The 20,975-nt window shown below is 39.3% G+C and overlaps 1 protein-coding gene across 6 annotated transcripts in view; it reads left to right on the top strand.

The window, feature by feature from the left end:
- Positions 1–20,334, top strand: part of tiprl (TIP41, TOR signaling pathway regulator-like (S. cerevisiae)) — a 33,214-nt gene extending 12,880 nt beyond the window's left edge. For 4 of the 6 annotated variants that reach the window (XM_081615761.1, XM_017308536.2, XM_081615760.1 and 1 more), the window contains 3 exons: positions 15,262–15,357; positions 17,191–17,253; positions 19,381–20,334. In XM_081615761.1, the coding sequence (XP_081471887.1) occupies positions 15,262–15,357; positions 17,191–17,253; positions 19,381–19,509 (288 nt within the window). In that variant the 3' untranslated portion in view covers positions 19,510–20,334. Of the gene's footprint in view, positions 1–15,261; positions 15,358–17,190; positions 17,254–17,348; positions 17,636–19,380 lie in introns of all 6 variants that reach the window. The other 2 variants (XR_001777254.2, XM_008428656.3) reach the window with 2 other exon arrangements.
- Positions 20,335–20,975: the final 641 nt, after the last annotated feature.

Here is a 20,975-nt window from a genome sequence, read left to right as displayed (position 1 = left end):
CAGAAATGTGGTTTTAATCCCCTGTAGTCGATGCAATGTCAGAGGGAGCCATCCTTCTTAGCCACAAAGAAAAACCCTGCCCCTTATGGTGACGACGAGTGTCTTTTGATACCTGCTGCTAGGGATTTACTGATGTACTTCTCCATGGCTCGACACTCCAGTTCGGAAATGTTGTACAGATGGCTGGTTGGCAAAGGGGCTCTCGGTAGAAGCCCCTTTGCCAACCATCTCATCCTCATCACCCCTAGTATCGTATGGACAATGAGGTGGTAGGAATAGCGCTTTGTGTTTATTAAATACCTGCTGGAAGTCGTGATATTCCTCAGGGATTAGAGACAGATCGATGAACTCAGAATCTTCTGCAGCTGCAGGACAAGGAGCAACACCGGACTGTAGACGGGAAGACAGGCAATTAGTAGACCAGTTGATGTGTGGATTATGGTGTTGAAGCCAGCTAGAACCTAATAAAACAGTGGACTGGAATGTAGGAAAAACAAAAAAAGAAATAGTCTCCTGGTGATTTCCTGACACTGTAAGTTGGAGTGGCTTGGGTCCATGAGTTACTGTATCTTAGGCAGAGCTTCACCACTTAAAGCAAACACATTAAAAGGGGAAGTCTGGCTGTTTCGATCTTGCTCAAAAAATGATTTATCAATAAGATTTTGTTTGCAGCCTGAATCGAGAAGAGCTAAAGGGGAACAGAATAATTATTTAAATGTAGAATGGCCGGAAGCTAAAAACGGGATGAGCCTGTGATACACCTTTGGTCCGTCGGTTAGAATGTCAGAATGGAAAAACTTTGCGAACAGGACAGGATGCGATGTAATGACCAGACTTGCGGATGTGCTTTCTAAACGGGTGCTGAAGTGGTTTTAACCGTGAGCCTGTCATTTCTCTGACCTCTTCTCTCTCTGAAATGGTTATCAAGCAGTAAGTGTTATCAACTCATTTAAAGTGTAGGCTCATCCAGAGGAGCCAATTTGTCTTTAATAGACTCATTCAGTGTATGAAGAAAACACGCTTTTAAGCATGCCATTGTTCCAGGCTGAGGCTGGATGGATATCAAACATTTATTCAGAATAGATTAAACAAAAGGGGAGGTGGTGTTGCACTGTTCGTTAGGTCTGGATTGAGATGTACGGTCATTGATAAAATTAGATTTTCAGTTAATAATTTGATAGAATGCATGTGTGTTAAAATTGAGGGTAATATACCTGGGCATATGTTAGTTGTGTTTATCGAACTCCTGGCTCATCCATAGATGAGTTTAGTAAGAAAATATTAGAGATGTATGAAAGGCACAATGAAAAGTTTACTTTTATTTGTGGCGATTTTAACATTGATTTGTTGAAATATAATGAGCATACTAAAACAGAATTTATAAATGCAGGGTTTGGTTTAGGTTTCTATCCCTTAATCTTAAGTCCTACATGAATAACCAAAGAGTGTGTCATTGATTGATAATATTTTTAAAAATAAATTCAATGTGAAAACAAAAAGTGGATTGTTGGTCACAGATATAACTGATCATTTGCCAGTGTTTACTATGTTGGATATTAGTAATCAGTTTTATTTACATATGACAAAGCAAATTACTAATTTAGAGTAAAATCACCTGAAGCTGTGGAAGAAATGAAAGTAGAATTATTAAACTATAATTGGCAAAATGTTTATTTTGACGTTAATGAGTTATACCAGTGTTTTTCAACCACTGTTCCGCGGCACACTAGTGTGCCGTGAGTGATCGTCAGGTGTGCCGTGGAAATTATTCAATTTCACTACGGTACCGTATTTTTCGGACTAACAGCTGCTACTTTTTTCCTTAACTTTGAACCATGCGGATTGTAGCCCGCTGTGGCTTTTATGTGGATTTTTCTTCAACCACCAGGGGGCTCTCTAGCAGGAAGTGAATCATTAGAAGTCAAAATTGTAAATCAAAGAAGAACGGCTAATTTTCATTTAGAACAAGCACATGCTAGCAGCAGGCACGACAGAGAAATGTTTTCAAACTCATATCATGCAGCTATTAAGTCGAGGGCTGTCGATCTGGCACTACAGGAGGGAAATAGAGCCGCTGCACTTAAGCTCGGTGTGAACGAAACCATGGTTCGGCTTTGGAGACGGAGGGCTGCGTCCAGCAGATTTATTAGGACGCAGCCCTCTGCTGGGTCCTAATAAAAAACCGAGAGCAGCTTCCAGTTTTTATTTTATTTTATTTTTTTTAATTGAGGGTGCTAGTATGGTGCGCTCTATAGTCCGAAAAATACGGTAATTGGTTTTAAAAGATTTTTTGAAAATGAATTGTCTGCAAATAATGACATCTTCGAGTATCTGCTGTAGTGATGACTAGCGTCGTAATCATGTAATGTTCTTACCACTAGATGGCAGTAGGTACAGAGCATTTTACATTAAAACTAGAATTAGTGATGCATGAATGTTACAGGTAGCGGTGAGAGCACTGAATCTAGAAAGACTGTGATGACAGTGATGGAAAAGACAGTGAAGCTCAGCAGTAGTTGGAAAGAACATGAGTCCATTTCCCACAACATGTCTGTGTGAAGTGAGCTTCTCAAGTCTGGTTACTATAAAAACTAAAACCAGAGACAGACTGTGAGCTGTTGAGGAAGAGCTTTGTCTTTCTTCAATTTCTGCCAGTAAATCAGCTGTTTTCATCCAAACATGCACAGGTTTCACACTAGCTGGGTAAAATATACAGATATTGACATTTTGTACATGCAACTCTTCATATTGTAACAGTGATTATGAAGTGAAATGTTTCCCAAATATTATTGCTTCTTTCAGAATAAGAATTATTTTCTTTATTCCGGCTATAAGATGCTTGTGGATTAGTTTGTAAAACAGTTTGACGTTTTCTACAACTTCTTTAAATTTAACACCACAGTGTTGTGGCTGTTCAGGTGTATTTTTGAAGTGGACATGTTAAGTGCAATTTGAAATAAGAAATGTAAAATGTGATAAAAATACATTTTAGTGTTTATTTGATTCCTATTCAGACTTTGATGAGAATTACTATATATAGGCGGCCACAGAGTATCTTTATTTCCATTTTTAGTTGGTGGTGTGCCTCGGGATTTTTTCAATTAAAACAGTGTACCTTGACTCAAAAATGGTTGAAAAACACTGAGTTATACAATACATTTTTGGAAATATTTGTAAGAATTTATAATCATTATTGTCCCCTTAAATAATTTAAACCAACATCAAAAAATAGATTGACTCCCTGAATGACAAAGAGTTTGGAGAAAGCATGTAAAAAGAAAAACAAGTCGTATATGGATTTCATTAGGTGCCCAACTCAGGAAAAAGAAGAAAAATATATAAAAAATAAGTTAACATGAGTGCTGAGAAAGCAAAAACAGAATTATTATGATACACTACTGCAAAAATACAGCAATGATATTAAGGTTACTTGGAATATAATTAATAGTTAGTATTATGAAAAATATTAAAGACAGAAATTTCCCAATATGTATTAAATATAACAACACCACAGTGGGAAGAAAAAAGGATATTGTTGAAGTCTTTATTAAGTATTTTCTTAATATTGGTCCTAATTTAGTAAATGAATTGCCAATGGTTAGTGTATTGTAACACTAAGTTTTCTTGGCATCTTATTTTCTGTTGTTTTACTACCCCCTTGTGGCAGGATTTAAGTTAGGTTTTGTTTCGGTTAAAATTCAGTTTGTAGCGTTTTCGGCCTGCAACGTGGCAGAGCGACTTTGTCTGAATCTTTCTTCAAGCCTCGAGTATCTTTGTCCGTAAGTAGTGTTATTGTACTCAAAGGTTGTTTGACATAAGTTTGTCTGGTATTTAAGTTGTGTCGTCTTTAACCTTGTTAAACGTGTCCAGCCTTCGTGGCACTATGTGTTAAAATTCATGTAGTAATGTGTGTACTTGAGACGTGCAAGCTGTTCATATATGTATCTTTATGCTTATTTTTCAGTTTTACCAAAAACGATTAAAGGTCAGACGTACTGCAGTTCGACGTTTGGAGTTTTTTGTGTTTGCTATCTGTCTAGCTCAGTCCAGTATGACTGTGTGAGGACAGAATAGTAAAAGGACAGTTACACAGCCGGCTGGGAACAGATTCACTGTCGTCGACCACACACTGCAATCAAGATAAGGACATCATGGAGCAACGAAGGCAAGCAGACTTTGAAGTCTTGTCTCAAGTTGCATCGTCCAAGTCATCTGGGAGATCAAGTAAGTCCTCAGCCAGTGCAGCAGCTACCAAAGCAAAAGCTAAAGCACAGGCAGCCCTGGTAGAAGCCAAGTATGCAGCTCAAGAAGCGGAGATGATGAAAGAAAAAGCCCGCATTGAAGCTGAAAATCAGAAAATGATAGCTGAAGCAGAACAGCGCAAAGCAGAGTTGGAAGCAAATCTGTACGTCCTAAAAGTCAACAGGAGTGCAAAAGCAGCCTCAGCAGAAGCTGCAGTCTATGAATCCGCAGCAGCATCAGAGGTGGATTCTCTTGAAGAAAGAACCCAGATCTACCCTGAGGATCGCACTCAACGCACAAATGAGTATGTGCAGGCACACTACGTGACACCAAATGCTCAGCAGCAAGCTCCGGTCTCACAAGAATCACCTGCCATGCCCATAAGTGCAGAACGAGTTCATCCTGACCCAACTTCGTGGTTCCCAATTCATAACGAAAAGCCTTGTTTACCTAAGTTCTGCATTGAAGATGAAGAAATGACTGGTGCACAAAACGGAGACTACCCATCTTATCTTCCTCCACCAATGTCGCACGCATCCAGTTTCAGAGATTATCCGTGTGAACCAGCACAAGTAACGGCTCTCACCAAATACCTCGTCAGAAGAGAGATAGTAAGCTCTGGGCTGCTAAAATTTGATGACCGTCCAGAAAACTACTGGGCCTGGAAAACATCTTTCCAAGACATCACTAGAGAGCTCAACTTAACAGCACGAGAAGAACTTGACCTTCTGATAAAGTGGCTAAGTCCAAACTTATCTCCTCAAGCCATGCGTATCAGGTCAGTCCATGTCCACAATCCATCATCAGGTGTTGCTATGGTGTGGCAAAGGCTAGATGATACATATGGTTCCCCTGAGATTATAGAAAATGCACTTCTGCTAAAGCTAGAGACTTTTCCAAAAATATCCAACAAAGACAATCAGCGTCTTGGAGAACTGGGAGATATTTTAATGGAGGTTCAGTCAGCTAAGTCAGGTGGAAAATTACCAGGTTTAGCTTATCTTGACACAGCCAGAGGGGTTAACCCAATTGTGGAAAAGCTTCCCTATGCCTTACAAGAACGCTGGATTACACAAGGTTCTAAGTACAAGGAAGAACATAATGTTCCCTTTCCACCCTTCAGATATTTTATAAGTTTAATTTGTAGTCAAGCGAAAACCCGTAATGATCTGAGTTTTATGTTTTCTACATGTAATGTAATGACTCATGTAAAGTCAGAGAAACCGTTAAGACACAACAACCCTTACAAAACAGTGTCAGTGAGAAAAACTGAAGTTGCAGTCGCACCTGGAGTCATCAACAGTGTATCAGAAAAGAAACTAGAGGAACCAGCTGAGAGGTGCCCGATACACAGTAAGCCACATCCCTTAGAAAAGTGTCGTGGTTTTAGAATGAAGCACTTAGATGAGAGAAAAGCTTATCTAAAAGAAAACTCCATTTGTTTTCGTTGTTGCGCATCTACTAAGCACTTGGCCAAAGACTAAAGTTTCTGTGAAGTGCAAAGAATGCAACAGCGACAAGCACCTTACAGCTTTACATCCTGGTCCTGCTCCTTGGGTTACAGAAGTAGAAGCAACACAGCAAGAGCAAGGCGGGGAGCAAGAAAATAGTCCATCACTGGAGGTCACTTTAAAATGTACAGAGATTTGTGACGCATCTCATGGACTCAGATCCTGTTCAAAAATCTCATTAGTGAACATGTATCCTGTTAACGATCCCAACAAAGCCCAAAGGATGTATGTGGTTTTAGATTACCAAAGTAACCGATCTCTTGCGAAGTCAGCCTTCTTTGACATGTTTGGCATTGATGCAGTCTCCACCACTTTTACTCTGAGGATGTGTGGGGGAATTAAAGAGGCTACAGGAAGGAAAGCTCACGATTTTGTTGTCACGTCTCTGGATGGAAAGATTCATGTAGCTCTCCCATCTCTTTTAGAATGTAATACTATGCCAGATGATCGTTCAGAAATTCCTACGCCTGACATTGTGCAACATTTCCCTCATCTAGCTCCTATTGCAGGTGAAATACCACCGATTGAGCCAGAAACGCCCATCCTTCTCTTGCTAGGGAGAGATATCCTGAGTGTCCACAAAGTACGTGAACAGTACAATGGTCCACACAACACACCTTATGCCCAGCGGCTAGATTTGGGCTGGGTCATCGTAGGTGAGGTGTGCCTTGGAGGGGCACACAAAAAAACAAAGGTGAACGTCTACAAAACAAATGTGCTAAACAATGGCCGCATTTCTTTTCTTGAACCTTGTCCTGGTGCAATACAAATAAAAGACAAGTTCAGTGATCCCATTCAGCAAACTATAGACCACTCATTGGACATCACACAAACAGCTGCAGTCAAACTAACTGACAGTCTGGGGCTTAATGTGTTCCAAAAGAACCCGGATGATGACAAAACAGCCTTGTCTATCGAAGACGAGATCTTTATTGAAATCATGGACAGAGAGGTTTATATGGATAATGAAAATCACTGGGTGGCACCACTACCATTTCGTACACCACGTCCTCTACTTCCCAACAACAGAGAACAGGCTTTGAAGCGTCTTACTGTTCTGTTACGGACACTAGAGAAAAGAAAAGACATGAAAGAACAATTCATTGAATTTATGCAGAAAATCTTTGATAATGACCAGGCTGAAGAGGCACCACCACTCAAACCAGAAGAAGAATGCTGGTACCTACCAACATTTGGAGTGTACCACCCCCACAAACCAGGGAAAATACGAGTTGTTTGACTCAAGCACCTCGTACAAGGATGTTTCATTAAATGACATTCTACTTAGGGGACCTGACTTAAACAACACACTGCTCAGTGTTCTACTGCGCTTTAGGCAAAAACAAGTTGCAGTTACTCTAGATGTTGAGCAGATGTTTTACTGCTTCAGAGTCAAAGAAAGCCACAGAAATTATCTTCGGTTTCTATGGTTCCAAGATAATGACCTCAGCAAAGAAATCATGGAGTTTCGCATGAAGGTGCCGGTTTTTGGCAACAGTCTTTCCCCAGCTATTGCAATCTATGGTCTCAGACGAGCAGCTGAACTTGGGGAAGAAGAGTATGGCTCTATCACAAAGCAGTTTGTCGTCCGCAACTTCTATGTAGATGATGGACTGGCTTCAGTGGACAGCGAAAAGGAAGCCATTGGACTCTTAACACAAGCAAGGAACATGATGGCAGAGTCAAATATAAGGCTTCACAAAATAGCCTCAAAAGTCAGTCAAGTGATGAATACATTTCCTCTAGAAGAAAGAGCAGCGGACCTCAAAGATTTGGATTTGGATGTTGACCCTCTCCCTCTTCAGCGAAGTCTTGGGGTGAGCTGGAACCTGGAAAATGACTGCTTCACATTTCGAGTTGCTAAGGACAACAAACCTTTCACTCGCAGAGGAATACTTTCTGTTGTCAACAGCCTCTACGATCCCCTTGGATTTGCTGCCCCAGTTACAATTCAAGGAAAGGCATTGTACAGAAAGTTAACTGCTGGACAGCAAGATTGGGATGAGCCTTTACCAGCAGACCAAGTGGCAGAGTGGCTAAGGTGGTCTGATTCACTTACCGCTCTTGAACACCTTCAAATCCACAGGCCATTTGTTGAAGTTTCAGTATCGCAGGCTCAGAGAACAGAACTATGCATTTTCTCAGATGCTTCAACAACAGTAATAGCAGCTGCAGCATACCTCAGGGTCATTGACACTGGTCACCAATGTCATGTTGGGTTCATCATGGGCACCATCAGCTGCCCACACTATCCCACGCTTAGTTATGTGCAGCTGTATTAGCAGTGGAACTGTCTCAACTGATCATACATGAAAGTGACATTAAGTTTCATGCAGTGAACTTCTATACAGACAGCCGAATAGTTTTAGGCTACATCCGCAATGACACCCGCAGATTCTACGTATATGTGGCCAACAGAGTTGCTCAGATTCGTAAGTCTACCAAACCAGACCAGTGGCATTTTGTCACTACTGACCAGAACCCTGCAGATCATGGGACTAGAGCTGTATTAGCAACCCAACTGCAAAAAACCACCTGGCTCTCTGGACCTCGGTTCCTCACACTGTCAGACACTGAGCCAAGAGATCCAGGACAGAACAAAGAGACTTTTGACCTTGTGCAGCCTTCAACGGATGTTGAAATTCGTCCTCAAGTAATTTCCCTAGCAACAAAGGCAGAGGAAAAAGAGCTCAGATCCCATAGGTTTGCACACTTTTCAAGCTGGAAGTCTTTGGTGAGAGCAATCAAATCTCTTATTCATGTTGCTAAGTCATTCTCGAAAGCTTCAAGCACATGTAAAGGTTGGCACAGCTGCGATTTTGCCAATACTGCAGAAATCTCACAAGCAAAAACAACAATCATTCAGTGTGTTCAAACTGAGACTTACAAAGAGGAGTTTGAAAGTCTTAAAAGAGGAACAGACATCCCCTCATGCAGTCCTCTTGGAAAACTCAACCCTATTATTGATTGTGGGTTGTTAAAGGTCAGTGGACGCTTACAAGCAGCAGATCTTTCAGATGTGGAGAAACATCTGTGATAATCCCTGGTAATCATCATGTTGCCGTTCTTTTAGTTCGACATTACCACAACCAAGTAGCTCATCAAAGCAGACAGTTCACTGAAGGTGCTCTGCGCTCAGCAGGATTATGGATTATTGGTGGCAAGAGACTAATTTCCAGCACCCTTCACAAATGTGTAACCTGTAGGAAACTTAGAGGCCGCCTAGAAGTGCAGAAGATGGCTAGTTTGCCCTCTGACAGACTTTCAGTTGACCCACCTTTCACTCATGTAGGCCTCGACGTTTTTGGGCCTTGGAATGTCAAGTCTCTTCGCACAAGGGCAAATAACACTGAATGTAAAAGGTGGGCGGTAATATTCACCTGTCTCAGTACCAGGGCCGTGCATATAGAGGTCATAGAGGCAATGTCAACTTCAAGTTTCATAAATGCCTTGCGTCGTTTCCTCTCAATCAGAGGACCTGTCAAACACTTGCGCTCAGACCAAGGGACAAACTTCATTGGTGCATGTAAGGAGTTGCAAATCAATGCACAAGACCCAGAGATCACAAGTTATCTACGGGACAAAAGCTGCACCTGGACTTTCAACGCCCCACATTCATCTCACATGGGAGGAGTCTGGGAGAGAATGATTGGACTCGTTCGACGCATTCTTGATGGCTTGTTATTGCAAAACTCAACCACCCGCCTCACACATGAGGTTTTGGTCACCCTCATGGCAGAGGTCATGGCCATAATGAAGGCCAGACCCTTAGTTTCTGTTTCAAATGATCCTGAAACACCTGAAGTTCTCTCGCCCACAATGCTTCTAACGCAGAAAGCTGGTGCCGTTCCAACACCACCTGGAGACTTTGATCTCAAAGACCTTTATAAGGCCCAGTGGCGGCAAGTTCAAGGTCTTGCGGATTGCTTTTGGAAAAGATGGAGACGAGTATCTTCAAACACTGCAGATAAGGCAAAAGTGGAACGGAGAAAGGCAAAATGTCAAACAGGGTGATGTTCTTTTGAAAGATAATCAAGTAAAACGCAATGAATGGCCTAATGGTATTGTGGTCAAGGCCATTCCCAATGGGGACAACAGAGTGAGAAAAGTTGAGGTTAACATTGTGAAACAAGGTACTGTTAAAACATATCTTAGACCTGTTAGTGATGTAATAGTACTTTTGTCTGAGACTGCCACAAATGTTTGAATAAAGAGTGGTATATTTACTAATATACCAGACGGGGAGTGTATTGTAACACTAAGTTTTCTTGGCATCTTATTTTCTGTTGTTTTACTACCCCCTTGTGGCAGGATTTAAGTTAGGTTTTGTTTCGGTTAAAATTCAGTCTGTAGCGTTTTCGGCCTGCAACGTGGCAGAGCGACTTCGTCTGAATCTTTCTTCAAGCCTCGAGTATCTTTGTCCGTAAGTAGTGTTATTGTACTCAAAGGTTGTTTGACATAAGTTTGTCTGGTATTTAAGTTGTGTCGTCTTTAACCTTGTTAAACGTGTCCAGCCTTCGTGGCACTATGTGTTAAAATTCATGTAGTAATGTGTGTACTTGAGACGTGCAAGCTGTTCATATATGTATCTTTATGCTTATTTTTCAGTTTTACCAAAAACGATTAAAGGTCAGACGTACTGCAGTTCGACGTTTGGAGTTTTTTGTGTTTGCTATCTGTCTAGCTCAGTCCAGTATGACTGTGTGAGGACAGAATAGTTAGAGATGGAAAACACAATAGACGTAGTTAAAAAATAAAAAAATTAAGAAATCGAAAGATTGTAATGATACTGATATGGCTATCATGAAAGAGGTAATTTATAGTATTATTAAACCTCTCACCTGTATTTGTAGCAGATAATTTTTTCCTGACAAAATGAAGATAGCAAAGGTTTTTCCAGTCTATAAAAATGGTGACAAGCAAATATTAACAAATTACAGGCCAATATCATTGCTACCACAATTTTCAAACATTTAGGAAAAAATATTCATAAAACGGCTAGACTCCTTTCTTAGCAAAAATAATATATTGAATGAGCACCAGTACGGCTTCAGAAATAACTGCTCCACAACTTTAGCTGTGATGGAATTTGTGGAACCCATTGCTGCAACAGTTGACCAGAGGCTTAATACAGTATTATTGACCTATGTAAGGCATTTGATACTATTGACCATGTACGACTATTAGGAAAATGTGAACTGTATGGCCTACAGGGGGTTGCATATCAGTGGTTAAAGAGTTACTTGAGTAATAGATTGCAATATATACAAATTAATAACACAAAGTCACAAATTGAAATTGTAAAATGTGGTTTTCCTCAAGGCTCAATACTAGGACCTAAATTATTTATACTTTATTTAAATGATATTTTTGGAGTATCCAGTATTTTGAAGTTTATAATGTTTGCTGATGATACAATTTTTTTTTTCTGGAAAAATATGGATGAGATAATAAAAACAGTAGAAACAGAATTAACTGAGTTAAAAACATGGTTTGATTACAATAAGTTATCATTAAACAAAGGAAAAACTAAATTCTGGTAATCAGATCTTTAATAATGTAAAGTTATGCATAAATGGAGTTGAAATTGAAAGAATTTATGAGACAAAATTTTTAGGGATTATAAACTCAGTTGGAAGCCTTTTATTGAATGTATTGGAAATAAAGTTGCAAAAAATATTGGAATATTGTTTGAAATAGAAGATTTAATAAATGTTAAAGGCTTGTACAGTCATGGCCAAAAGTTTTGAGAATGACACAAATATTATATTTTCTCATGATCTGCTGCCCTCTGGTTTTCATGTGTGCATGTCAGATGTTTTCGTCACATACAGAAATACAATTGCAATCATATTATGAGTAACAAAAGCTTTAATTGACAGTAAGAATGAGTTAATGCAGCAAGTCAATATTTTCAGTGTTGACCCCTCTTCTTCAGGACCTCTGCAATTCTCCCTGGCATGCTCTCAATCACCTTCTGGACCAAATCCTGACTGATAGCAGTCCATTCTTGCACAATCAATGCTTGCATTTTGTCAGAATTTCTAGGTTTTTGTTTGTCCACCCGTCTCTTGATGATTGACCACAAGTTTTCAATGGGATTAAGATCTGGGGAGTTTCCAGGCCATGGACCCAAAATCTCTATGTTTTGTTCCCTGAGCCAGTTAGTTCTCACCTTTGCTTTATGGCCAGGTGCTCCATCATGCTGGAAAAGGCATTGTTCATCACCAAACTGCTCTTGGACGGTTGGGAGAAGTTGCTCTCTGTCAGAGGACATTCTGGTACCCATTCTTTATTCATGGCTGTGTTTTTAGGCCAGACTGTGAGAGAGCCGACTCCCTTGGCTGAGAAGCAACATGAATGGTTTCAGGATGCTTTACAGTTGGCATGAGACAAGACTGGTGGTAGCGCTCACCTCGTCTTCTCCGAACAAGCTGTTTTCCAGATGTCCCAAACAATCGGAAAGGGGATTCATCAGAGAAAATGACTTCACCCCAGTCCTCAGCAGTCCACTCCTTGTACCTTTTGCAGAGTATCAGTCTGTCCCTGAAGTTTTTCCTGGAGAAAAGTTGCTTCTTTGCTGCCCTCCTTGAGACCAGGTCTTGCTCCAAGAGTCTCCGCCTCACAGTGCGTGCAGATGCACTCACACCTGCCTGCTGCCATTCCTGACCAAGCTCTGCACTGCTGGTAGCCCGATCCCGCAGCTGAAACACTTTTAAGAGACGGTCCTGGCGGTTGCTGGTCTTTCTTGGGTGCCCTGGAGCTTTTTTGGCAACAATGGAGCCTCTCTCCTTGAAGTTCTTGATGCCATAGATTGTTGACTGAGGTGAATCTTTCTAGCTGCTCTTCCCTGTTAGGCCATTTTTGTGCAGTGCAATGATGACTGCACATGTTCCTTTAGAGATAACCATGGTTCACAGAAGAGAAACAATGATGCCAAGCACCAGCCTCTTTTTAGTGTCCGGTGGTGTCATTCTTACTTAATCATGACAGATTGATCTCCAGCCCTGTCCTCATCAACACCCACAGCTGTGTTAATGGAGCAATCACTGAAACTATGTTAGCTGGTCCTTTTAAGGCTGCAATGAAGTTGAAATGTGTTTTGGGGGAGAAAGTTTATTTTCTAGGGAAATATTGACTTTGCAATTAATTGCTGATCACTCTTTATAACATTCTGGAGTTTATGCAAATTGCCATTATAAAAACTGAAGCAGTAGACTTTGTAAATATTAATATTTGAATCATTCTCAAAACTTTTGGCCATGACTGTATATTATATGTTCTTCTTTATGCAAGTAAAACAACCATTGATATGTTAGCTAAGTTGCAAAAAAAGCTATAAGGCTTATTAATAAAGTGGGATATTGTGAACCAACTAAAACTTTTTATTCAAAGTAATACTTTAAAGTTTAAAGATATTGTACATATAAAAATATTGGAAATAATGTATAAAGCACTGAAAAAAACTCTTCCTTCTGGTATTCAGAAATTATTTATGCTAAGACAGAATAAATAATTTGCGAGGTTTGTTTATATTTGAACATACAAAAGAGAAGAGCCAGATAAAGTCTAGATGTTTCACTTGTGGAGTGAATTGAATGATGATTTCAAATGATGTCCTTTCTTGGTGAGCTTTACAAGAGCCTTAACATGTAAAACGATAAAATCTTACTTTATGTAGATGTATATATGTATTGTGAAGATATCTTGGTAGGCTGTTAAGTATATAAATAGGGTCGGCAAGTATAAGCTTTGGCTTCAGCCTATTCCTTTTTTTGGTAAATTATGGGTTTGTATATTGATTTTTGTTTTGTTTCCTGTTTAAAGTTGACAATTTACCAAAATAAAGTGGATAGATAGATAGATAGATAGATAGATAGATAGATAGATAGAGTTGCAAAAACATGAAAAAAGTGTGACATCTTTGCCAAAACACGTTGTTTGAGCTTTCACGGTGTTCTCTAGATAAGTGCGGTGAACAATTGCGTGCTTGTTACGCAGTCATAACAAGCACGCGCGTATTTTGCCACCGGAGCGGCGAGGAGATGCAGGGGGAACCGTATCTGATGGGGAAACGCAGATCGACATAACACCTGTAAGGAGACCCAAAATAAAAGAGATTTTAGAATCGTCATGAGGAAATGATTGGAGCGAACGGTATAAGACTAAAGAGCACTGAAGTAAAAAGCCCGTGTGACTGCCACTGTCCCCAGAGAATTTATTTGTATTCAGAGCTCTGAATTTGTGGGTTGAACTTATCTTTTGAGCTACTGTTGGAGCGTTTGCACCATCTTTTGGAGCAGATGAGTGCTCAGCCTCACTCCACTGGAACAGTGAGATCAGGTAATCCAAATGCTGACTTGTAACCTCCTGCTGCTTGCTGAGAGATCACAGAACTGCATCATGAGATTGAATTAGGGAGTGTTGTTTGGCTAAAGTTTCCTTGAGATGATCTGCTGGGTCAAATGGTTGAGAGTGTTCTTCATGGTTTTAGTGACGTTTCTGACCCACATGCAGATAAACTCAGGCAAGGAGACTTTTTAAAGGTTTATTTACAAAATTAAATGTGCAAATGTAGAGGTTGCAGCAGGGATGACCGGGAAACCAGTGCATTTAAAGGGACGAGACTTTCGCCTAGAAGAGACGAGCAGGATCAGGTGAAAGTGACAGGAGCCAACTCTGCTGATGATATGAACCAGATGGTGTTTGGATAATGAGTTGGTTGGGTTACTGACCAGGAGCACAGAGGTTTGTAACTGTGGGTGCCATATCATTTGGTTGTTTCCTGAAGTCCACAATCAATAAAGCCATCTACCAGGTCATTTTACATCGCTCTATGATTCCTTCTGCTGATTTAGGTTTCCAGTAGAGCTTACCAAAAGGTACTAAAAACTGTTTAAATTATCATGGTGTTACTGTGCTTTATTTGCCAGCAAACTGCCTTGAGCTGAATTTGACAAAGGAAGATTAGAGAGACCAGACCCAACTACAGTATGCAGGCAATTAGCCTGGGCGTTAATTTCACTTCAGTTATGCTGCAGACTAATTGCATCAATGCCATGTCATAGAATCCTTTATAGAAAAAGGCCCTATAAAGAATTTAGTAGGTAGAAATAAACATGCTTATCAGAAATCTGACATTTTTGTTGAAAATATCCTGTTTTTACTTTATGTAAAATTCTATTTGAGACGTTGAATTTTGAGGTTGCATTTTTTTATAAGGCATAACCAACAAATTTACAAGAGACAAAAGCTTAAAACATTTCACTATATATTTTTGTCACACACACTCGGTGACAAAAATATATAGAACCTTTTCATAATAATCAAATTTCTTGAGATGTAAAATAATGTACAAAATGTAGAAAAAGTTAAGGGGCTTGACGTTTTGTAGTTCTGATAGAAAGCTAAAATTTTACTGTAGATTTCAAATATATATTGCTTCAGTTGGACATTTACTGAAGTCTAATAAATGTGCAACATTCTTCCTTTTTTTTCCAATGCACAGAGAGTGATGCCATCCAGTTTCTTCTTATTGCAGCGTTTCTTCCTGCGTGTGGACGGCGTCTTGATTAGAATAAATGATACTCGAATTTATTATGAGGTAAGTTGATGTACCGCCCCAAATAAAGTGCTTACTGAGAGAATGTAATATCATTTAGTGCTTATTATGTCCTGATATGTTTGTTCCTTTGCTATTTTCAGGTATCTGCCTTATTAAGAACGTATTCTCAATAAAATAATTTTGTGTCCCTGGTTAGAATGGTCAGAAGAATGACTGACCCTGTATCAAAGCCATAAACAAGTCTCCTCAGAGGTGTTTTGAGTTATTTACAGATTCCGAAAGTGTGGATTCAGAGTTTTTCAATTAAATCAAACACATGGAAATCAAATAAAATTAAAGTATGGCTATTTGAGGTATGACGCACAGTAAACCAAATTACCAATGCTGAAAAAACAGGTTTGAATCCTGCATGGGTTCTGTCAATTTTGCATTGGCACTTTGAGCCTGGGTCCCTCCCAGCTCCCTGGAACCCCAAGAACTGTGATTCCATTTGGGCTGGTCAGACGGGGCTGGTTTGAAGTCGGCCTTAAATTGGTTAATTTGCTGCAGAGGCGGGTAGAGAGATGAGTCATCTGCCAGATTGCTTAGTTGGAGGTTGTGTTAGACTCTCTGGCATTTTGACAGTCTAAACAATATGCACTGTTTTGGTTTTTTTCACAATGCATGGAATATGTTACTGTAGGTCAACATGCTAGTGCTAGACTAGATGTTAACAATAGTATGTCAGTTATTTTTACCTTTTTAACTAATTTTGCCTGATAAACTGCAGGGCGCTTACAGTTTAGCTAGTAAGCACTGTTCTGCACTCATTTCTAATACTCTTTGGGTGGGATTCTTGCATTGATTGAAAGTTTTTACTCCTTTTCAGCAGTTTTATCTCTATACGTTCACATGATTTTGCTTTATTCTGCTGCTTTTGCCTACTTTTTTGATATCTGCAACACTTCTGAAGTTGGCTCTAAGTCAGTGGTTCTTAACCTTTTTTAACCCACCAGTTTCATATGCGCATTCATTGAACCCTTCTATAGTGATAAATAAAATGTTTTTTTCCCCCCAAATTCAAGACCCAGGGGTGACCCAACTAGACTCTCACAGTTCTTTAAAATACTCTCAGCATATATCCATGCTGAGAGTGGAGCTCCTTCCTCTGCAGCTCTGATTGGCTAAGCAATGTAACGTGATCCTCTGATTGGCTAAGCAATGTAACGTGATCCTCTGATTGGCTAAGCAATGTAACGTGATCCTCTGATTGGCTAAGCAATGTAACGTGATCCTCTGATTGGCTAAGCAATGTAACGTGATCCTCTGATTGGCTAAGCAATGTAACGTGATCCTCTGATTGGCTAAGCAATGTAACGTGATCCTCTGCAGCAAGTGACGGCAAAGCGGGGCGTCATCACGACTTTACACAAGTGTGTCTTTACCTCCGCGGCAGAGGCTCCGCTGAACCCCTGGGGTTCGATCCAACCAGGATAAGAACCACTGAACTAGATGCTTCTATAATTTTCACCAAAATCATTCAGCATTCACACGGCATTTTCACAGGAAATGCAAATTCTTCTAGTTATTATTTTTATTTCTAAAACATGTCTTTGAAGAAACTTGTTTATCTTGAGTTGCAACAACATTTCATTCTTCTTCTGAATTGATAACACATTTTTTAATTGAATTCTCCCTCTACCCTGGAGACCCACTGTAACTCATTATAGGATATTGCATTAGAACCAGCTGTGGAATAGCAATGGAATCACCTGAATGCAATCTATAAGCAGTAATTGGAATTTTGTCATATTTGCAGTAAAGTCAATATACTAATGTTCATGTTCATTGGACATATTAAGTGAAAATTTATTTTTACTATTTAAATTTCAGGATGGAAAAGATTACATGCTCCGAGAGTTCAGTACCAGAGAAAATACAATAACAGAACTTAAGGTGGGTACTTGCATCATATTGTGATATAGGATATAGGAAAGAATTGTGACAATAGAGCATGAGCAGACCCTTACAAACTGTTATATGCCTTACAGCGGGTTGGGGGTGCCCAACCTTTTTTGAACCAAGACCTACTTTTGAAGTTGCAAGTTTGTTGAGATCTACTAGTCTGTTCTCAGCATCACAAACACACAAATATATTTATGCAAACACATCCACAAGAAACAGACCCAGTTATGAGATTTTAATTTTTTTTACTTACACTTAAGCTATTTTAAAATAATTGTATATGTCTACTTCAGTGGGATTTGTCACACTGGGAGAAAGAAGCCAGGTTCTCACAGGCTGGGAAGTATGAAGTGGTTGCAAGGCAGCTCACAAGGTGATCATCAGTCAGTGTGTATCTCTACTTGTACTTGTTTTTGTGACAAAAAGTAGACTCACTTAATCCAAAAAGCCCTGTCAAGTTCAAGGCGTGTCTTCTGACTTTGGGAGGCTTTAGGTCTCAAAACGTCCGTACCGGGTGCTGCTCCAGATTGTATTTCTGTCCAGGTGAAAAGTGAGACTGACTTTAACACAATGTCATCCATATCAGTATGTGCTCTAAAAGAAAAATATCGTTGAAACCAGAAGCTTACATACACTACATAAGAAGACACACATGCATTCTTCTACACAGTCGGATGTTAAATCAAAGTAAACTTTTCCCTTGGAAAAGTTTATTTTGAGGATGAGGATGAGGCTGACGGGGCTGGATGAGGATGAGGCTGACGGGGCTGGATGAGGATGAGGCTGACGGGGCTGGATGAGGATGAGGATGAGGCTGACGGGGCTGGATGAGGATGAGGCTGACCATGTGTGTTCCAAAATGACTGCGCTCTTTTAATAGCAGCCACAAGCTCACTTCTTTTCTGCATCTTTTGCAACTTTGTCTTTGAAAGGCTTTTTATGCTTGTAACCCTTTTATTAGACAAACTGACTTCAAGCTTGAAGACACCTGTAATCCTACTAATAGGACACATCTCAGTTTAACATGTCTCTAAGGTCAAATTATTTTCAATTTTTTTTTTGGAGGCATCAACATTTTTCTCCAGGCCTGCTTCCTTAAATGCTTATTTTTAAATGATTCTGTTGAGCCACATAATACATGCCATCGACTATTGAAGTTTGCATTGAACTTCCATCCATTGATTAGCAACACTACTTGATTCAGCCATTGTTTACGTCCAGGTTTACAACATCTGACTTCTTCTGGTACAGAATTAATACACATCCTCACATCAATAATGTAAAAGTCTACTAAAATGCAGCATGACTGTTCTGACTGCAGACACTTTGAAAACTATCAGATACATATCTGATTTAGTAACACACGGAAGTAGCACAAATCTGATTTTGTTGGCGTAAAAAGATCTGAATTAGCCTCTTCAGGCTGCCTTGAAAAAGTTAAATTTTTCAAGGCAGATATGAAAAATCTATGAAAAAAATGGCTCACATATGGACAAAAATCTTTTTTGGGTTGTATTTGCCTCTTGTATGATCACAAGAGTCCACAAGAGCTACCTTAAGAGTTACAGGACAATAGTTTTCAAGGACTGGACTTGGCACCCCTGGACGTTCTGCTGGTGTAGTGATTTTCCTTGCTTTATGTCAAACTGGTCAGAGGAGCTGCCTTCTTGTTTGAACTGTAAAGCCATTTTGCTGGAGTGAAATTAAAATTGCAGAGGTGCCTGAGCACCTCCCCAAACTACCAGGAGATTGGAAATATTGTCCATTATATCTGATTTACACCACAAATCTGTGAAATTACATTTCTCAGTTTGTGTTTCACCTAATCTTTTTCAATGCACATTTTTATAATTAAACCTGACCAGTTATATAATTAGGTTATATAACTGTAGTAGCACATTCCGACCATTTCATTGAAAAGAAAAGGGGTGACACTTACCGAGAAGACTTATTCAACGTTATCAACATTATGTACCTCTGATTATTTTCTTGATAGTGAAATTCTTGTAAAAAATTATGTCATTTTCCTTTTCTTTCTATGTGAATCATAACTTTTTAATGACATTTTAAGAGTTTGTATTGTATTGTGCATTTACTTGATATTTTTCTATTGAACAGAATATTCCTGCAGCATTCTACACAGATCCCAATGAGATAGCTCAGCATCTAACCCTGAGAGTAACAAAGTGTGAGAAACTGGAACTTCCTGTGATGCATCGTGAACCCTCTGTCAGTGAAGTTATTTAGTAACTGTTACACTGTGACAGCTACACTAATTTGTTGTGGTCATGTCAAATCTATACTGAGCAATATAAAAACTTTTGGTCATCAATCCAAATATTTGTACAGCAATAGATTAGACTGTTTTGAGAAATGTAACTCTGCAGAATTACTTTAAAATGACAAAATATCCCTTGTCTTGTTTGAAATTAAATGTGCATTTAAAAATGTTAAATTCAACATTAGATTCTACAGTGTTCATAACTGAACACTGTAAATTGTAGAGTCAGGATCTATTTGTGAAACTATTGTTTGTTTATTGTATAGAAGCTCATTTCTGCCAATCTGGTGGACAAAAAGAACTTTTATCTCATAATTGTGACATACCTAGGTCATATTAAAGTTACCATCTCATTTTATGGCTTGGCTTTCTCATAATACTATGCATGTGCATCATCATGCATAGTTAGAAATAAGATTCTTTTCCAATCTTATTTCTGACTAATGTCTGGAGGCTTAATTTGACATTATGGGATTCTTTCAAAATTTGCAATTTGTAAAACCACTCATTACTCAGTTGTATTAGCAAGACCCATTTCTGTCTACCAAGCTGAACTTGTCTCACCCATCTCCTCAGTATGCCACTGGCCCACTATGAGATAGCTAAGTCATAAATAATAGACAATATCACATAGTGAAATGCCATGTCATAATTATTAGACAGTATCTCATTAGGATAACCAAGTCATAATAAGAAACCACATAATTATGAAATAAAACTCTTTTCCCATCAAAGTGACAGAAAAGGGCTTCCACAGTATTGAGATGATACAAATAAATAGTTTTAGTGCATGTGTTTGTTTTGTGTGTGCTGAAATCTTGATTTCTGTTATGAAGCCTAAGTGTGGAAGCAAAAATCACTATAAGTTTATTTAGCACAAAGAAACTGAAGAGGTCAGCTCTCTGTCTGATATGGAAAGATGCTCTAATCTGGAGGCAGAACTTGTCCTTCAGATTATTTGGATGCAGCTGCTTGAGTTTATAGCAAGCAGAGGGTGCAAAGAGGGAGTTGCCTGGCACTGGTCAAGGTTATACCAGTGGGCAAGTCTTGGACCGAGGAGCTTCCCACAAGTGTGACACGAGATGGAGGGAAATATTACAAGAAGAGGTAAGAAAAAAAGTCCATATATGACTGCAGCAGAGTGGAGCATTGACACCACCTCCTTCCTGAAACCCTATTTTTGTTCATATTAAAATTTTCTATGTAATCTCCCATGTTAATCATGTGTATCTGCTCATACAAAAACTTAGAACACAGATGGAAAAAGGAGCTTTTGAAGATTGTGGTTGCTGGAATAGAAATTCAGATATTTGGAATTGCTGCTGTAACAGCTTTTTCTTTGTATAATCTTTTTTTTTCTTTTTAAACTCAAACTTTGCATCTGGGAGTGTTCTATTAAGTGTCCTTCAACTTACAGTGTCTTGCAAAAGTA

The sequence above is a fragment of the Poecilia reticulata genome, chromosome 14 (genome assembly GCF_904066995.2).
Source record: "Poecilia reticulata chromosome 14, P_reticulata-male-v2, whole genome shotgun sequence".
Classification (NCBI taxonomy): domain Eukaryota; kingdom Metazoa; phylum Chordata; class Actinopteri; order Cyprinodontiformes; family Poeciliidae; genus Poecilia; species Poecilia reticulata.
Note: the sequence above shows the minus strand (reverse complement) of the source record. Positions and strands in the feature narration are given on the sequence as shown.